The 19,951-nt window shown below is 39.2% G+C and overlaps 1 protein-coding gene across 1 annotated transcript; it reads right to left on the bottom strand.

Annotated features, from left to right (window-relative positions):
• Positions 1-15,406: 15,406 nt before the first annotated feature.
• On the bottom strand, positions 15,407-18,074 carry LOC128734990 (uncharacterized). The gene is made up of 3 exons (XM_053829434.1): positions 17,297-18,074; positions 16,966-17,214; positions 15,407-16,865 (listed from the first exon to the last, which is right to left on the bottom strand). Exons 1-3 carry the CDS (start codon positions 17,565-17,567, stop codon positions 16,351-16,353), a joined length of 1,035 nt encoding a protein of 344 aa, XP_053685409.1. The 5' UTR covers positions 17,568-18,074; the 3' UTR covers positions 15,407-16,350.
• Positions 18,075-19,951: the final 1,877 nt, after the last annotated feature.

The following is a 19,951-nucleotide window of genomic DNA, read 5'->3' as shown; positions in this document are numbered from 1 at the left end:
AAGTGTAAATATATAAAAAATCTGTAGTATAAACCCCTGCAAATGCAAGCTACTCCGCAACATGCATAACAGAGGGAGCTAGTGTGCAAGTAAAATGTGCAGGACGATGGTTTTTGAAGAATTTTCTATTATGTGTCATGTCAGTTCGTCAGTGCTTATACAACCTATTTACTGGAAACAAGGCGCACAGAAGTTTTATAAAGGGCGATTTAGTTGCCTAACAAGTATTTTTTCTGCCGCAAACGAAATAGGTTGTATAAGTTCTCCAATTTCGGCTGAATAAGTATTGTAGAATTGTTCGCATAAATCTTATTCGATGCTATGGCTGAATAATACTGGCTGCTAAAATGTTTAATCAGCGCATAAATGTTTCGTGGGAGGGTTGTTTATTAAGATGACAAATCGTTTATTCAGCTAGTATAGTACAATTATTGAGAATATTGACGGGGTGTGGAGAGGTTGAAGATGCGCCTAATCTGCTTGTGATACTATTATGTGAAGCAGCTGATTTACAGCGCATTCGTTGGCTGCTTGAACACTTATATAATACAGAGGTCTTTGCTTAAATTTATTCAGCGTCTACCACCTGTATTCAGAGTTAAATGAGCTGTAACCAAATCAGTAGCATTTTAATTCAGCTTCGGTGTTTGTTGGGCGCTTTCCTTTGCTCTCTAGCACCGAATCTCAACAAAAGTCTTTATCTTCTGCATGTCCCGCGCGTCGCTATATCAATCGCTGGGTCAGGCATCGATTCTTTGCTGCAGCTATCAAACCAACAGTAGCCAAAAGTTTTCGTTGCTTTGGTTGCTATTTATAAAACCAAAGTAACGAGAAAAAGCTGCAAACTTCCTGCGTTGTCCTGCGCAGCGTGCCGTTTCCTGCCCAGCACAACAAAAGGTTTTGCTCCATTTCGCCTACTGTTTGTCATGTTCGTTTCATCATGTCTAGACTTACCATGCTTTCAACATTAACTTGCCTTGTATGTGAATAAATACTCTTTCAGAAGACATAAAAGCAGTCTCGCACATTTTCCAAAGAAATTCCAAACTCTTGTAAATCCTCAAATGTTTAAAGTTGGAGCATTAAAAATTTTAAATTTTATTTGCAAACACGCTCTGGCCTGGCCTCCCAGTTGGCTGCGAGGTATGACACTGGCCTAATAAGCCAGTCGTCGTATATTCGAATCTCGACTGGGAGAGGCTGTTAGAGTCAATAGGATCGTAGCAACTGGCCATGCAATTGTCCTGCACTCTAACAGCTGGCTGCGAAGTCTGTCGTATAAAAAAACAGAAGTTCAAGTTTCGATAACGGAATGTAGCACCTAGGCTTTGCTTTGCTTTATGAAAAACACGTTAATACGTGTTGGTTTATTCCATAGGAATGGAGCCCTCCTTGGAACACCCGTCTTGAGAATCGCGGCTAACACAGGGCTAACGGACGAATAACGTAACGTGCAGTGTCATGTAAGTAGCAAGTGCCTGCATAGCTTCATCGTGCTGGTTAGTTTACAAGGTAGATTAAACTTCTCGTCCTGTAGTTTTACTACAATATACGGAGGAAGAGGCATAATTTGTGTCTAAAAATAACTCAAGTCGCCATTGTTGGCGGTGTTTGAAGTACGTCGCACGCTTGATATGGGAGTTGTGGAGTTTCCCTTTTGTCTAGTCCGCTGTGGTTCAAAGGATCAACTTTAGCGATGAACAACAGAGCCTGGCAAGGAGTAGTGCGTTCAAATCCGCTTGTAATGCTCCGATTATAGCTTGATTCGATCCATGGACTTTCCCAGCTGGGCCAAAAGGAGCGGCACACAACTTTCTTAACGAGAAATTAGCAGTCATTAACTTTTCGTCGGAAAGCCCAATTTCGGAAGCAGTTGTTAGGCTCAAACGCGGGGTTCTGTTTGAAAAAATGTAAATACTGCTTTCTTGTCAATCTGAACACAGCGAATATATTTTTATGAACAGTATTTTTGTTTCAAACACAAAAACTGCTTTTGAAATTGGCAGAATCGATGACTGCTAATTTCATCTTAAACGTTGCTTCAATGACCCTCCCTGTCCTAATTTTTCAGCTCTTTCCCCCTCACACCCCCACCTTTGCATCCTATCAACATCTTTGTTTCATTACTTTCTTCTACCGTACCCTACGTGAAAAAGCAAAGCAAAGCTAGGTGCCTCATTCCGTTATCGAAACTTGACCTTCTGTTTTTATACGACAGTCTTCGCAGCCAGCTGATAGAGCACAGGACAATTGCAGGGCCAGTTGCTATGATCCTATTGACTCTAACAGCCTCTTCCAGCCGAGATTTGAAAATACGACGACTGAGAGGAATCCGTGCCTCGTCCCCTACGTAAATTTTACAGAAGTACCGTTACAAAAATATTAATTGTGAGAAAGTGATATCCCGTCCATCAATTTTTTCATCATCGACAGGATACATTTCCATCACATGGCGGTCAATAATCTACGGCCGACCAGTGTCGATTGAACGATCGATCGGACTCAGATTTTTTTTAAAGAAAGATATTAGACGTTCTGAATTAGACTAGATTAAATATATATTTACACTCATGTCTCTTTTTACACATTTTTACGATTTTCGGATTATCACGGTTTCTATGACGATTTTTGAATTAATGTGGGTTTTTACATCATTTTTCGAATTCATGCAGTTTTTTCGTTTTATAGAAGAAAATTTGCTCAAGATGAAATGTAAAATTTGATTGTATTTGGATTTTAGAAAAAAAATGTAAAATTTTTAAAAAACTCAAATCTCGTTTTACGTTTATTTTACGTATTAGGCCATTACAAATATTTTTAAAAGTTTTTGTCCCTGCGGTGTGGAGTCACTGAAGGGGGGCAAAAAAACAAAGAGAATTTTGTATTCGAGCAAAAAAAATGTGGATGGGCATTTTTACTTAAAGTTTAAACGTGAAAACCAAATCTATTCTTGCTTTTAATATATATGTTAGCTTATTATACGTTAGCTACCAATATCTCCCCCCCCCTCTTCTCACCTTTCCGCTCTTCCCCCTCCTTCACCAAAAACTTCATTTCTTTCTCCTACACTCAAAATATTCTGCACATAACTAATAGTAAATTTCCATATGAAATCCCATTTGATTATCATGAGCCACAATACTCCCAGAAATACACATAAAAATTATACGCGTATGAATAGTATGTGCAATTATACACACAATAATTATACGCATATGAATATTATGTGCTAATTTTTCGCTTGCACATAAATGATAACTGTTTGGCACATAAAGAACATTTACTGGGCACATTGCAAAAATCTATATGTGGGGCTCATAGAAACTATACGAAAAGTTTTCTCAGTGTACCGTCCCTTCATCGATTGTAGAACCATCGTTTCAAAAAAATATTAATATATATGACCGCATTTCAAGGTCAAGACTAAAAAAACTTGAGATTAGTCTAATATATACGTTATTATTTTCCATGCAAAAACCCACAAAAAGACAAAAACGTAAGAAATTTCTTTTGGCCGATTTTCGGAAATTTTACTGTATTAATTTCCATTTCTATTTCGTGCTAGAAGCACAGAGAACAGACTACCAGATAATCAACAAAAAGTGTGTAAAAGGTTTTTATGTAATCTACGAGTAATCCTTCAATAGAGCACCCCTCGAGCAGTAAGTGGCAAACTAAATCTTGATGTCGCTGCCATCGCTGCTATGTAACTCCAGCACAAAGTAATATTGATAAAGGTACATGGATATTTTTGATGCGTTTGGCAAACTATTTCTGGAGGGCGCCACCGACAGCTTTTACACACAAAAATTCGATTACTTCCTTCGAGCCTGTTAATCTGTTCTCTGTGCTAGAAGCGTTAACAGAAGACGTGCACTCAGTTTTCGAGTTTTTCAGGCTATAGAGCCCACAGACAATTGATTTGATAAAAAAAATTAACTCAAATCCTACAAATTATTTTTTTGCCCCCCGATTTTTCAAGCTAATTTCCAAGGTGGGGGGGGGGGGACAAAAACTTTAAAAATATTTTACAATGGCCTTATTGGTCGTAAAATAAGAGGATAATAAATAGGAGGACTTTAATTCTAATTTTGGACGTAAAATGAGAGGACGTTAATTCAAATGTCGGAGGTGAAAAAGCGGAATTACGTAAAATGAATGGACGTAAAAAGAGATTCCAGTGTATTTTTTTAAAATTTGTCAAATATCAGATTTAAAAAAAATCTGCATAAACAGCTCTTCACGATTTTAGGGCACAATCGCACAATATAAGCTATCTTTCAAAAAATGGAACATCTGAGGAGACGTGTTTTGTACTCTTCACGAACAAAAATTTTTTTTAATGGAAGATGAATGCCTGCGTGGTATCCAACATATTAACAGAATTTCATTCCAATTAAAAATGGTTGAAACAAACCGTTTTGTTGAGAAATATATAATCTATTATAAGCGATCAAAAAAACTTTGTATTAGCCCATTATGAGGCAGGCCACCCTTTCCCATTAAATAAGCCAACGCCTTCGCACTAACCCATACTTATATAGGGTCGAACGGCCACGTTGAAAGGTAACGCTTGTTGGTGTGCAATCCATATACGGATACGGCTCGTATACGTACACTCAGTACTGCCAACAAAACCGCCTTCGGAAGCCGAACCGAGTCGAGTCCGAGTGAGGAATTCGTGTTTGAGAAAGCGCGAAGAACATAATTCAATTCACGAATATTGATTGATGCTCGTGTTTATACTTTTACGATCGCCTGCGGGCCTGCGGCCTGCGGCTCGCCGTCAGAGCTTTTACTCGTGTTTTCGAATATTTCGCTAAAGTTTCGAGTATCCGCTAGGAAAGCTTTCAGTTCCACCGGGCGGTGCTTCGGTGTACAATTTAATTGTGCAACATAAAATATTCACCCACTTCTGCCGGGGATGGGCTTTCTGGGTGCAGCTTTCGCATAGGTATTGGTGCAGATGTGAATGACAAATGCGGGAAAATGTCCTATTTTTGCCGAGGGTATCGAATTGGCGTGCATATGCTGCGCCAAAAAGAGGTAGGTACCGTCGAAATGAAGAGTTTGTTCCACTCTTAGTCCACCTCCCACGAAGCTAATTTCTTCGGCTGACTTATGGAGTTCACACTGCATGACTCCGACATCGACATGGGAACGGGGTTTCATAGGATGTTATATTTGGGTATTACATTATATTCTTAACTATACCGCGGACGCAGACAGACAAAATCGGAGCTTTAAAGGCTTTCAGCTACCCCTACGCAAACCGGTTCCGACTTCCGACAAATGGTTGTCGAGAAAAAAAATGATTAAATTCACATAGTGGAGGAGTTTAATGACTAATCTGGCTCATTTGTTATTCAATTCCTTATATAACTATCGGCTGTGTAGACAGGGATTGGCTGCTGTTTTTAACTTTTTAAACTAAATTTTAAAGATTGTAGATTTTATTTTTAAATGATTTTTGTAAGGTTAAATAGTTGAACCTGTTTTGCTAACCGGATATCCTAGCGCTTTATATTCTTCCACTGATGTCAGTTATGCTGTGCATCAGCCTAACGTGTGTTTCAGATGATTCTCATGCAAAATAAAATAAGTCTATTCAATCGGATTATTCGAAATTTATAGCTTTGGTAATTAGATTTCAAGGAAAATGATGATTTCAATGAAAAAGTGGATTGTTGACTTCGTGCTGTGTAGAAACCATTCCTCATGAACCAAGCATCACAGAACGAACAGATTTTTACGAAAATGTCAAAGAAAATGCATCTGAAAAAGTTTTTTCCGAGATTTGTCACTGCCTTTCCCCAATGAAATAAGGAGAAACTATTCTATCGCACGCACATTTTCTAAAATATAAATTTTATTAGGCTATGTTGCTGCTTCGTCGTAATTGCCTATTCCCGTCCTATCCAACAAAAATTATTAAAAATATCGCCGATTTTTTTGACACACAATGCAAAATTAGTTATTTTCTAATATTTTAGTTTGTTGCCTCTCATACGCGATCAATCAAAGTGAGCTGAGATTTATTTAAATGCTTTTTTTCATTAAAGAATTCCTAGTTGCCAAATTTCCGTGCGACGAAGAAGAAAATGTCGACTAATCGTTTCAATTTCCGTCATTCATAAAACGAAAATAACTCACTCAATGCATTGTTGTTATTCTGCAGCCGGGAAAACTTGCATAACCCGCAGAAATTTTGCAGAATAACATTTGTCATACTGCCTTACACAAATACATGCGCGCTAGCTTCGTAAACATTATTGTGATTTTTAGATCGGACGATGAAAAATTTTGATGGACGGATTTCAAAACGGTACGACAAATTTAAGATATAAAATCAGTTGCGTAATGTCAATCAAATGCTTTATCAATCGCTTTTTAGTTAATTCAAAGGGCACCGATCGGAAGGTAAGCGTGTTTGAGTCAAATCAGCAGCAGATCTTTTGGAGTATGTATTCATTAAGGTGAAATTAGCAGTCATCGATTCTGCCAATTTCAAAAGCAGTTTTTTAGTTTGAAACAAAAATTCTGGACATGAAAATATATTCGCTGTGTTTAGATTAACGAGAAGAAAGCAGTATTTATATTTTTTCAAACAGAACCCCGCGTTTGGGCCCAAAAACTGCTTACGAAATAGGGCTCTCCGACGAAAAGTCAATGACTGCTAATTTCCCGTTAAATCCATCTAAGAAATGATGAAAATTAAAGTGTCTTTCCTTATTACGACGGGAATTAGAAATAAACCCTTATAAATTTTCTTTTTCGCCAATTCATAATCATTCAGTGATAAAAATGCAGGTTTGTTCTATTTCTCGTTTCTTAGTTATTGAGAGTTTACCTAATACTCTGGCCACTAACCTAATACTTCTATTCATATTTCGCGCTTAAGCTTTAAGCATTATTTTTAAATTAAACACACTAATTATTGGGTATCTTACGGATGTGAGTCTCTTATCGATGTCTTAACTTAATAACTACAACGTTATTGTTAAACAAGGCATCTGCTTCGAATCGAAATTAAAAGGGGACGCATGGTGTTCAAAACATTCCACATTAGGAATGCCAAAATTAAGATTGTATCGTGGTTTCAAATATTCAATTTTTCTTTTATATAAATTTGATTCTATTGTGAGACTGTTCATCATAGTAAATTATTTGACTTTCTGTTAGATTACAATTTATTGGATGAGCTTAACATTTTTTCTGTCATGAGACAACGCAGCCAACTGTTAGAGTACAGGACAATTGCGGGGCTGCTGCTACGATTCTACTGACCTTAGCACTCCCTCCCAATCGAGATTCGAATCTACGACAACTCGCTTGTTAGACTAGTGTCGTACCAGCGTTAGTGGGGTTTAAAACAGATTTAAAAAGGATCCTTTTCATCAAATTTCAACTTTGAAATTAGTTGCGATTCAAAACAATGTAGCAATATTTTCGGTCCATATTCACTGCACCAATCTAATGATCTCAAACAGTACCGCGTAAGCCCACAGCCGCAGCACTGATGCGTCATCAGTAGAAATCGATTAGCGTTTTCTTCTCGTGAATCCGTGATGATGCGACTGAATAAAAAAATTAAATTTAATATAAACGGAGGTAAGTAACGCAGTGCATCGAAAATCTTGCGGTGGTTGTCTGCCGGCTGCCGGGGATGTTGTCAGCAATGGGTGGAGACGAGAGACACGGTTTTACATCCGACGAGGAACGACAACCGCGCGCCGTGGCCGTCGACTGTACCTACAGTTTGTGTGTGGGTTTTGGGGGAGGTTATCGTACGAATGTAAGTGTATTCCTACCGGTTTGCGATGCGAATCGAGTTGCAATTTCATGGACAAGTTTGGTAAATACTCTCGACGACGAAAAAACAGCAACGACGAGGATTACTCAGCCAGCGTTGCTGTATAGGGTTCGAGTTGGAGTGTGGACATATGAGTCATCATCGCATCATAACCGGGCAGGCCACACGACACGGGGCACACTGGCGCATATTGATCTGTAATGAAAATTTATGAGATACTTTCGGCGGATGCAGCAGAGTGGAAGATATCGTTTGCTTTCGCTGTCCGAGTGCTTTAAATATCGGTTGTCGATTTCATTTGTATAGTTACAAATCTCACAGTCTAAAAATAAATGCAACTACTTAAAAAAAAGTCAGAATTTTTCAGGCACGTTCCTGTGAATAATATCTATTCAAAGTGATTAATTAATTGGTGTAATTTTATAATGTGAACTTAAACACTATGACTTCAATTAGTTTCAGCGACGAACCTTCAAGTTAACTATTATTTTTCTCACGATGGGCATATTTGAATACAATATTATAGAGAACATTGAACGAGAGGATGTATCTACAGAATGAAACTTGATCGCTCAACATTATCTTTCTAAAGCCTGGCTAAAAGGAAATTTAGACGCATTGAACAATCTATAACTAGGGACTGGAGCGTCGCAGAAAAATTCATAAAGGGCTGGATTGCAGTATTTTTATTCAGTTTAAGTTTCACAGTGTTACATTATTGCATTTCTCTGGTTCTGATAAAATCTCGAACTTTTTTCTTAATAGAACTCATCACAACCCTGCACAGTTGTAGATGCGACTGAATCAGCATATTTCTTCCACTTTGAACTAATTTCTTTAGCACTGCTAACTGCCCCTAAAATTGTACTTGAAATCAGAGTTTAAACTTGACCTAAACTAAACTTGGAATTAAATTATACTTGAATTTGAACATGGACACGAAATTAGACGAGACTAGACGCGACATATTTTATCTTATTGGCTCACACGTTACTCCACTTTTTGTTTCGTTTATTTTTCTTCTATTTTGTATCGTTTCCTTGGCTTTTGCTCACACTTTTTACGTTCGTGTTTCCTCTTTCTCTCGCTTATCTTATTGTTTTTCTATATTTTCTGTTCTATTGTTCAGTTTTTTTCGATTCCTGTTCCATTTTCTCTTATTACTTACTTTTTAGGCGACAATCCACTTATCGAATCCATGCCAAATTCAGCAGCCGTCTGTACACTTCTCAGTCTTGGTCTAGAGTACGGGGTCTGCCTCGAAGTCGTCGGCCTCTGTCGGGTTCTCTGTTAAATATTGTTTTCGCTGGTCTCTCATCCGGCATCCTTGCTACGTGGTCAGCCCATTGTAGCCTGCCGTATTTTAATCGCTTCACAATATCTTCATCTTTGTATACTTGGTATATTTCATGATTCATGCGCCTGCGCTACACTCCTTCAACTAATATGCCGCCAAGAATTGATCGCAGGATCTTACGCTCGCAAACGCCAAGAGCTCGTCGGCCGCTCTCTTTCAACGTCCACGCTTCGTGGCCGTAGAGCACCACCGGGAGAATTAGCTTCTTATAGAGCACGAGTTTTGTACGGAGTGGTAGGCTACGGGACCTCAGTTGGCTACGTAATCCGTAAAAGACCCTGTTGGCAGCCACTATCCGTCTTTTTATTTCACGGCTCACATCCTCGTCACATATCACTTGCGTACCAAAGTAAATATATTCGTCAACCACTTCAAAAGTATCTTCATCTACCACCACCGCAGTTCCAACACTCGAAGGGCTACCACGCTCTCTACCAGCCACTATATACTTTGTTTTGGTAGAAGTTATCTAACTTCGCAGCTTCCTCCTTAAGATGGGTGTACGCTTCTTCCATAGCTCAACGGTTAACACGGATGATATCGATGTCGTCCGCGACCCCTAGGAACTTATGAGATTTCGTGATGACGGTACCGCTTCTCTGCACGCCTGCCCTTCGAATAGCACCTTCCAATGCAATGTTGAACATCAAATTCGATACTCCGTCACCTTGCTTCAAACCATCTAACGAACGTGACAAACCAGTCCGATGTCTCACTTGCTGTCCTGACGCTTGATTTTGAACCATCAAGGGTAGCACGTATCAGTCAGTTCAGTCAGTAGTAGTCAGTTTTGTTGGAAAACCATGTCCAAGCATAATCTGCCACAGCACACTTCGTTTAACTGAATCGTACGCCGCCTTGAAGTCTATAAACAAATGGTGAGTCTGCAAGTTGAATTCCCGGAATTTATCGAGGATCTGTCGCAAGGTGAACGAACATTTGGTCCGCCGGGGAGCGTCCCTCTCGAGAACCGCACTGGTATTCGCCAACAAAGATTTCCCGCTACGGCCTCAGTCTGAGAAACAGGATGCGGGAGAGAATTTTGTATACAGAATTGAACATAGTAATATGTTGATAGTTGCTGCATTTTTTTATTATCAGTCCTATTTTCCCTCTTGGTTTTCACTTATTGCATTGAAATTTTTTTCTTTTCATTATATTGAAAGTTTTCGTCAGTTCCGTTTTTCATCTCTTAAATGACCCGTTTTTTCTTGTTTTCGATCACGTTTATTCTGCTTTCTGCTCCCTTTTCCCTTTGCTTTCAGGTGTTCCTTTACAATCTACGTTTGGTCCGTTTATGTTTTCTTCTTTTTCTGTTCCATTTTCCTATTCCATACCCACTTTGTCCCTTCTTTCTCCTTATTTATTTATTAACGTCAACAGGTAAAATATCACCCCAATGACAAAAATAACTAACTAACGTATTTACAATACTCGTCTGTTTAGATTATTAACATAAAACACGTCTAAAATTACACTTTTTTGTTTCTCGAGACACATTAAAGTCAAATACATGGTAACATTGATTGAGTAGACGAGACATACTGCGCACTGGTTCATGTAGACCATAATTCGTCCTAGCTGGAGTAATACTGAGGAACGAGTGATTGATATATTGATAGCGGATGAACTTTCGCTGAATAGCTTCGATGCTTTGAATTTCATTCTGGGAATAAGGAGACCAGACGGGAGACGCGTATTCCAGTACAGGTCGCACAATTGAACAACAGAGTGTTTTCAGGCAGTAGATGTTTTTAAATTGTTTCGCGAAGCGAAATGAAAAGCCCAGCTGTGAAGAAGCTAGTGCCACCACGTATGAAATGTGATCCTTGAATGTTAATTTTGCATCGATAAAAATTCCCAAATCCTTAACTGTGGATTCACGCAGTAAACGTACGCCTGCCAAGGCATAGTCATAGTGGAATAGTGAATGTTTTCGTCCAAATGAGATTACCGAGCACTTAGACACATTCAGCGACAATCGGTTAATTTGACACCATTTAGCGAAGTTTTCCAACTGCTCCTGCAGAAAACTCATATCCAGTGGTTGCTTTATCGTATGGTATAGCTTTAGATCTTCAGCGTATGAGAGTTTCGCGCATTTCAAAATGGAATTAACGTCGTTCATATACAGCAGGAATAAAAACGGTCCTAGGTGGCTTCCTTGTGGAACACCAAAACAGGAAATGGCGAAGAAATGTGGTCACCAATTTTCACAGACATGCTACGACCACAAAGGTAAGATTGAAGCCAGAGTAGCAAATGTTCGTTCATGCCAAATCGATCGAATTTGGCAATTGCAATTTGATGATTCATTTTATCAAATGCTGCAGATAAGTCTGTGTATATCGCGTCCACTTGATGACCATCCTCAATTTGGCGTGTTACAAACGAAGTGAAGGAAGTCAAGTTGGTTGTTGTAGATCGTTTAGGCATAAATCTGTGCTGATCCGACGAGATATAGTGGTTATATCTCTGGGCAAGCTCCTGGAGAATAATCAACTCAAACAGTTTGGAAGTGGCACATAATGCAACTATTCCCCGGTAGTTCGAGACTACTCGTTTACAACCTTTTTTAAAGACATGAAAAACATATGACTGTTTCCAGCAGATTGGAAAAATGCCTGTGGCCAAAGATAGGTTGAATACCGCTGCAAGCGGTGCCGCTAGCGTCTCCATACAGCGTTTCAGAATGATTGAAGGGATACCAGCAACGCCATATCCCGTGGAGGATTTTAATCGTTTTCCAGTTGACGTAACCATGTCAATGGAGATAACAAACTGCTACAAAGGTACAGAAAGTCGAGGAACATTTTCGATGGCGACGGCTATATCCTGCGGTTCGAGATGTTCATTGGTGAAAACGTTATTGAAATGCGAACGGAACAAGTCGGCAATGTCAGCGGTGGAGTCGGCTTCGAACAGACCATTCGACAGCGTAGAGGGTAATCCCGATTCTTTACGTTGCTGATTCACGTAGCGCCAAAAACTGTTTGGGTTTGCATTGAGACGGCGTTGCAGATTGTTCTGATGGGCGTTATACAGGTGATCATTGAGTTGTTTATAGGTAGTATTTATTTCTACGTATCTTATTCTCGTGGCATCAGTGCCATACTTGCTGTGTCGTCTAAGGGCTGCACATTTAATCGTTTTAAGGCGCTTGAGATCAGCGTTCGCCCAGGCTGGTTTAGGCAGTACGCGCTTAGACTTGACGGGCACGAACTGGTCGACAGCATATGCTAGAAATGGTCGATGCAGCGAGACTAGCGTCGTAATCGCGGAGAACCTCCTTCCAATCAACGTGGCCCAGAAAATCGTTCATACCGTTGAAATTGGTTTTACTAAACTCATATGAGAGGCTTTCGGAAGTATCCCGGAAGCGTTGCTGTGGCCTGATCTTTAATTACGTTAGTAAAGGAGGAAGATGCCTGCAGATCTTTAAGATTTGTACCGGAGCTTCTGTAACCGTACAGTCTACGCACAGCTCTTCACTAACGAAGCACAGATCAAGGGTCCGATGATTCTCGTTTTCAATCCCATTCATCCGTTTAAGTCCAGCGGTGCTATATGTATCAAGCAGTTTTCGCGGGACTATGCCTATGGACGATCGAGAGGCGATCGGGAATAGAGAACCGTGGGAATTACGCTGCCAAGAGCTCGCGCTTAAGTTAAAATCACCCAAAATAACAATTTTATCTCTAGGCTTTAATTGCGACACAACCCAATTGATAGCTTCAAGATGGTTGCCCATCAAGTTTTCGTCGTTGACTCGATCGGGAAGGATGTAAACTACGCAGAGATAGAGTATTCCGTCAACAGTGGAAGGATTAACTGTGCAGGACTTGAATCCTGAGCGAACAGCTAACAAAACGCCACCTCCAGTACTTTTACAACTATTTGAACGCGTCCGATCCTGTCGGTAAGCGGAGTAAGAGTCGTTAAACAACTGGCTTGTCCTCGTATTTTGATTCAACCAGGCAATCGCTGAAGGCTAACTGGTACTCAGCGAGAGAGCTGTTCATTCCTCCAACGTTTTGATAGTATACCAGGACATTCGAGGTAGCAGATGCAGCAATACTTGTTACGGTTGATGTCCTGAGAATTGAGGATGCGTCAGAGCGATGGATACCGTTACTGATAGGATACTTGCCATGGAAGGCGGCTTGGAAAACCCCTTCACCAGCACTAGACTCAGGGGCGGGACAACTTAGATGGCAGGAACGAGTCAATTGCAGTTGTAAATCGGTGTCTACGGCGGGCTCGACTGAACTAGGCGGATCAGGGGTTTCCATATCGCGTTGTGGTAGGCGTCCCGGACCGGGTAATAAGCTTAATCTTGAATGACTTGTAGTGTTTACCAAAGGCGAGGTGTAGAAATGCGGCAGAGATGTAAATGTACGTGTAGAATAACCAGAAGAGAGACCAAATAAATCCGCGCTGGAACCGAAGGAGCGTTATTCCGTTTGACCTGTTTTGCTCGTTTCCTTCGGTTTTCTATTTTTTCTCTCGCTAGTCTTCTTTCGCCTTTTGTTCTCCTTATGTTCCGTTTTCCCTTTCTTGCCTCTTCTCACCCTTTTTGCTGTCTCATGCTCCCACCTTTTCTATCACGTTTTTATGTTACGTCTTCTTTTTATTTGTTTCGTTTTACCTCCTGTTCTCTCTCGTTTTTCCTTTTTTCTACTTCCTGTTCCATTTTTCCCTACTTTTTCTGTTCCGTTTTTCGCCGTTTCTAGACCCTTTGATTTTTTTTTCTGTTCTGTTTTGTTTCCTCTTTTCCAGTCTCGTTTTTTTGTTTTCTATCTCGTTAACTCTTTTCGTATTTTTTCGTTTTTGACTGTTCCATTCTTTCTCTAATTATGTTCTGCTTTCCCTCCTTACTATCACGTTCTGTTTATTTTTGGTTTTATCCCTATTATCGTACATTTTCAATTTGGTCCTTCATTTTCCTCTTTTGCTGTTCTTCTATTCTTCTATGCCCGTATTTTCTTCTTTTCTTTTCCTCCTTTTCTGTATCGTTTTTCTCCTTTTTGCTCCATTTTTTGTCCTTTTCTGTCTAGTTTGTCCTCATTTACCTTGTTTCCTTTATCGCTTTTTCTTCCTTTCTCTAATTTTCATTATTTTCTCTCTTTTTTTTTGTGTAGTCTCGTATCTTTTGTTTTGTTTTTTTTTCTCGTCATATTTTTTCCCCTTTTTAGTTTCTTTTTAAGTTCCGCATTCTCTCCCATTCTGTCACGATTCTTTTTATCGTGTCAGTTTTTCCCTTTTTCTCACTCTCTCTGTCTCTCACGTTTTTTCCTCTTTTTCTATGCCGTTTATCATGTTTTCCCCCGTGCCTTTTTGCGTTATTTTTTTAGAAGCAGCCGACTTTTTTTGGAGTTTAAATTGGGTTTAAATTGGACTTGAAACTGGTTGAGGCCAAAACCCATAGAAAATTATCAAATTTCCGTGTCGTATTAAAATCCATATGCATTGTGCTTGGCCCATTAATTTCAGTAAGAAGCTTACTCAAGATTTGAAGCAAGTGAAGAATATTTTGTGTCATAATCAGCCAAGATACCCATTAGTTTTCGTTTCCTAACCGAACGAAGTCAACGTATAAAACAGGCCATTATTTATTTAGATTTCATAATATTTAAACTGTCAATATTTCTATTTTTTATCCCACTAGTTACCAACCTCTCCGTTTGGCAGGGTTCGGGATATTCCTAATAAATTGATGTACAGTCATATTTTCTCATTTTAGTCTAATCTGTCTATTCAAATACATAGTTTGTTTTATCCTATTAAATTAAAACACTTTTTTCCTACAAAACTTAAAAATATCATGTAGGTAATTGAAAAAAAATTGGCCACCGACGAGTTATTCAAATTCCATATGAAAGTTTGCCAAAGAAATTGTTAGGCCAAGCGTATTGTGTATTTTCGATAATCTCACAGGCCTCGATTTGACTCAGGCAAGTGTTCATGATCAGATAAAAATGTACCGTTAATTATTACTGCGTAAATTACCGACTGCCAATATCATTAACATATATGGAATCAGACTGACTTGCTCTCGCGAGTGAGAGTAAATGTTTATTTCTCTCCGTTAATGTACTGCATACACATTATACTTTTTATAGAATTATAAAAGTTTCCAAATTAAACTAGTTCTCATTCTTACCAAGCCAGAATGTTTTTTTTTCAAATTTGTGATGAATCGCCTACAAAAAAAAAACAAAACGCCGCCATAAGGTTGTTTTAGGAAATTTATTTTTAATGGTTACAGCGCCATACAAAACCAAATAAGTAAAATCGCACATGGATATGGGTTCTAAACCTTTTTTTCACGTCTTCTACTTCTACATCGCTACATCGAAATATTATCAGTTGTCCCCTTAACCTCTACTGGAATATTTGTGTTTCTTGTTTTTTATTTTTATTTTTGCTTCATTTTATCGTTATTCATTGTTACACAATTGTTTATCAATAGGTAGAAAATATGTATCATGTTTATCATTAGTCACTGAGATTTAGTTATATTCGTTTATGGACTCATCATATAGTTTGCTTGTGTTTCAAATCGATGTCTTCTAGTAACGCACCGTTTTGCATAGGTGATCAGATATTCATACCATTTAGTTCGTAATTTTTTTGTTCGAATAGAATCAATAATGATCAAATAAACTTATATTCTAGGAAGTATAATGCTTCATAATTCATGTAATGTTCATATTTTGGTTATATAATCAAGTTCAATATGTTGGGTTCATAGTATAATATTCATCATTTATCGTGTCTCATATATAGGGTTACATATATCATTGCAAAACAAAAACCATTCAAATATAATAATTGGTTTGGCGAATCTTTATATAAAACTAGAAACTACATCAAAACCCAAAACCACAATAATAACTAGAAAAAAAAACATTCAAAAATGCATCATGAGTTGTAAGGATTCAGAGTATTGTTCGATTTAAGCTAATTGTAACATAAATATTTAAACACTAAATAAAAATATTAGCTCACACTATTGATTAAGTTACGTCATGAAATAAATATTGTGAAAAAAATGCAGTTGCTGACCCGTTGTCACTGGCAACCGCTTGTAACTCCGGATATCAACAACCGCTGTCAAAAAAGTAAAAAAAAATCAGTAGTATGAGAATCCAACACCTTGCTGAATAACCCGTCACCACTAGAGTTTAAATTCCGAATCGTAGTCCAAATCCGTTGCAAAGTCATCATCACTCGACTTCTCGAAGTCGGAGAAATCGACCAGTGCCGTCCGGCTGTCTTCCGAAGCGTCGCTCGGAACATTGAATGGGAACGATGCGTACGTTGGCGTGTACAGCTGACCCCGGACCTCGCTTTTCCTCATTTCCATGTATCCCATTCGGAACCCGTCCGGTACGTTGTCTGCTTCCTGATCTAGGGTACAGTTGTTTGCATTCATTTCCACGGGCAGGAACTCGTGCTCGAAGGCACTGTTGTAGAACAGTGTGCAAACACCGTGGGATCCGTAGGCGGAAAGTGGAGCAGCCTCCTGGCGGGTGCCGCAGTCACCCAGAATCCAATCCTGGTGGCAGCTGCTTCGGTACTTGGTACCGTACTGCCGGCTGGTGTGAATGCACTGAACATTTTTCGCTGCCTGCCGATGATTCGGTGGCTTCGAGTAGCCAGAGTCAAAAGTTATGCCGGCGATCTCACATACTACATACACAGAGTAGAAAGTGGAAAGGGGTAAACGGAAAAATACACGACAGATGGATTATGCCATGACCTGGTTTTAATAGCAATCTGTTCATCTTACCGTCGATTTCTCCGATTTTCTTAGCACCAAAGCTCTTGGCCGCCTCTAGGACCAGGTTCGCCCCGTAACTGAACCCGTACAGGTAGCCATTGTCCGGATCGAAACCTTGCTGCTCGAGAAAATCGAGTTTTTTAATCAGAACATTCTGGATGTCTTTAAAGTTTCTCCTCAAGCGTAGATACGGGGTCACTTGGGAGAAATTACTGTAATTCATACATATCACACATCCTCCCCGGTACTCGGTGAGATCTGCGAAGAAATAAATGAAACACGTGTATCACATTAGAATTTTCACTCCGTCAATTCGAGACCACCGAAAAGTTGCACCCACTTGCTATCAAATCTCGCACAAAGTACTTCTCACAGTCGATTTTCCATCCGAAAACGACTACTGCGAACCGCCCGTCGGGGTTGCAGGTCTCGTCGTACGGGTACGAGTTGTTTTCTACGACGTTGTACACATGCACCAGCTCGCCCGTGGAGTTGTAATAGTTGAAGAATATGTTGTCTTCGAACTTGTTCGCACACACTGTCCGGGTTGCACAAACACAAGCGAACACTGCCAACACGGCTCCAACCCAATAAGTCCTTTCCTGTCTCATCTCGCTCGGGGCTTATGTTATGCTATACACCGTACACCCTACTCTGTCTAAAAAACCTTCCCCTATGCTCTGCACCTAACCACCAGCACGACCAGCACACACCACCTCCCGGGTTCGTTGCTGCTTTTGATCGGCCACTGCTCTGCTGGCAGCAGACGGTCGTGAACTTTGCAAGTTGGAATGTGCGTTCAGGCAGCTTTCTTTCTATTTTTGGTCGTCCTCCGGTTGGCAGAAGCGTCGAGCTTTTTGTTTATTCAATCATCGATTGGGACCCGGTACGACTCGGATAGAACTGAGCCCGTCCCGTGATGCTGTTGTCATATTTATATTTTGGCTCTGTTCTGATCTTTCCCAATTTCTTCTAATACTTTCACCTGAGCCTCCTCCTAATCAAGACACACCTAGCTTCCAAAACAAAGAACGGTAGAACCACATCGAACGGGTACAGTATAGGCCAGAAAAGGCATCACTTATTGCTACTTAAAAACTCGTTTCTAGAGATGCAGCTTTTTTCAATTTTTTCTAAAACAAAATGTGTTCCAAAAATGCTAAAATTCAGTAAGGTATAAATTTTTGTTTTTAAAAGACAATTTATTTGATGAGATTAGGTTTTGATACTCCAATGGAGACGCATGGTGTTTTTCTGCAAGAAAACAAATATTTTTAACAAGAAAATTAAACCTTTCCGACAAAAATATTTTTTTAAAAATCTTTTAGGTAGACCATAGTTTGTCCTAGTTTTCTTTAAAGTTTCCACCGGCGTGGAAATTATTGTAAAATTTTTTTCTGGATATTTGTCAAGATTGCTAAAAACTTTTCTTACATTCTTAGAAAAAGGCGTTTGTTCTACGATACTGATGAGATGAGATGAATTTTTTAAAACATTCGATGTTCGAGGAAACAGGAAATTTCTGGATAAAATTCTAGAACCATTCTGTCCAATCTTGTATGATAATTTTGAAAAATCCCCAACTCAAGCTTTATACATTACGAATTTTTAAAACAAATCATACTACTTATCTGTGGTAAAGTTTGTCCGTTTGGCATGAACAGTTTAGCTAGAAAATCTAGTAATGTAATAATTTAATAATCAGAATATGCCTCACGCATTGATTTCTAATCATTCTAACAAAAAAATAATTCTTCCACGTCGCAAAACAACACGATAAAACGCATTTCTTAGGTCAGTTACTGTATATCGTTAGGTAGATCAGTTAACAGGCCGCGCCATGATCGTGTGCGTGCTGTCCGAATTGTCTTGGCAAAAGTTTCTCATCTCATTTCAACTGGGTGGTGGAATACAAATTAGCTGAATATGTGATATATAGTTTTCACAATTCTCAACCATCCATACAGGGACCGGTTCTCGATAACTGTGAAATAACAGAGACACACTTTGCTGATGGTGACGCTGACGCTGTTGATACTGAAGCTAGAATAAACCACACCGCCTGTTCGTCGCACTTTGTGGTCCGGGCCGGGGTATCGAAATATATTGCACAATCTTTCATTAGAGGTATGATTACACCAGTAACTAGATCCGACCGGGTTTGTCTACTCTGGGAGTCGTGTGCGAGTGAAGGAATAGAATCATTTTAACTATTTCACCCTGCTTTTCTCGGAGCACGAAGATGTATTGATCAATAACTCTGGAACTCGCTGGTATAAAACCAATATTCTTTCACCTGCGACAAAACAAGCCATTTAACTTTAATTTTCTCAATAATCGTCGCGAAAATTAGGGTCTCATGTTCTTCATGTGGCTAAAACATAAGAAAACTAACAGGTGCTGTAAACAAACACCAAACTAATAGAATGCATATAAAAATATCATCTTTTTTGGTGAAAAACGATGGAATTTAGCCCAGCAGAATGTAGAAGTATTTGCATTGAAAAAATTAGGGTAAAATTCCGTCCATTTGACCAAAACATCAACAAACCACCATGTGCCATAAATAAATACCCTGCCATCGGATTCCCCATGACAAAATCATATTTGTGGCGAAAAAGATCAATTTAATCCCAGCGGAATCCGGTAATATGGAATTTCAACTCTCTTCATAACAAGAGTACTAAGCAAAAATACACATCTTTTGGCAAAACTTTAAGAAACAGACGCGTGCCGTGAACAAGCACCACACTATTTGATTTTTAATAAAAATATCTTGCTTTCGATATCAAAAGATAAAACCAGCTCAGCGGTATTTTGAGATATATAAATAAAGGACTTTTTTTCAAAAAAAATCTCGGCTGTGCAGTGGGACGAAACAGATAAAATACGGATATCGATATTTGTGACGAAACTGTTAAAGGTATCATATTAGTGTATCTACTAGAAATCATATTAGACCCTTCTGGAAATTGACAAAAATTTTGTAGAAACT

The sequence above is a fragment of the Sabethes cyaneus genome, chromosome 2 (assembly GCF_943734655.1).
Source record: "Sabethes cyaneus chromosome 2, idSabCyanKW18_F2, whole genome shotgun sequence".
In the NCBI taxonomy this organism is placed as follows: Eukaryota; Metazoa; Arthropoda; class Insecta; order Diptera; family Culicidae; genus Sabethes; species Sabethes cyaneus.
Note: the sequence above shows the minus strand (reverse complement) of the source record. Positions and strands in the feature narration are given on the sequence as shown.

Excerpts from the sequence above, each read along its gene's own strand:
- LOC128734990 (XM_053829434.1), bottom strand. The coding sequence starts at position 17,567 with ATGAGACAGGAAAGGACTTATTGGGTTGGAGCCGTGTTGGCAGTGTTC. Across the intron at positions 17,215-17,296 it reads TGTGCGAGATTTGATAGCAA|ATCTCACCGAGTACCGGGGA; the intron begins GTGGGTGCAACT and ends ATTTCTTCGCAG. Across the intron at positions 16,866-16,965 it reads GAAAATCGGAGAAATCGACG|TATGTGAGATCGCCGGCATA; the intron begins GTAAGATGAACA and ends CTGTGTATGTAG.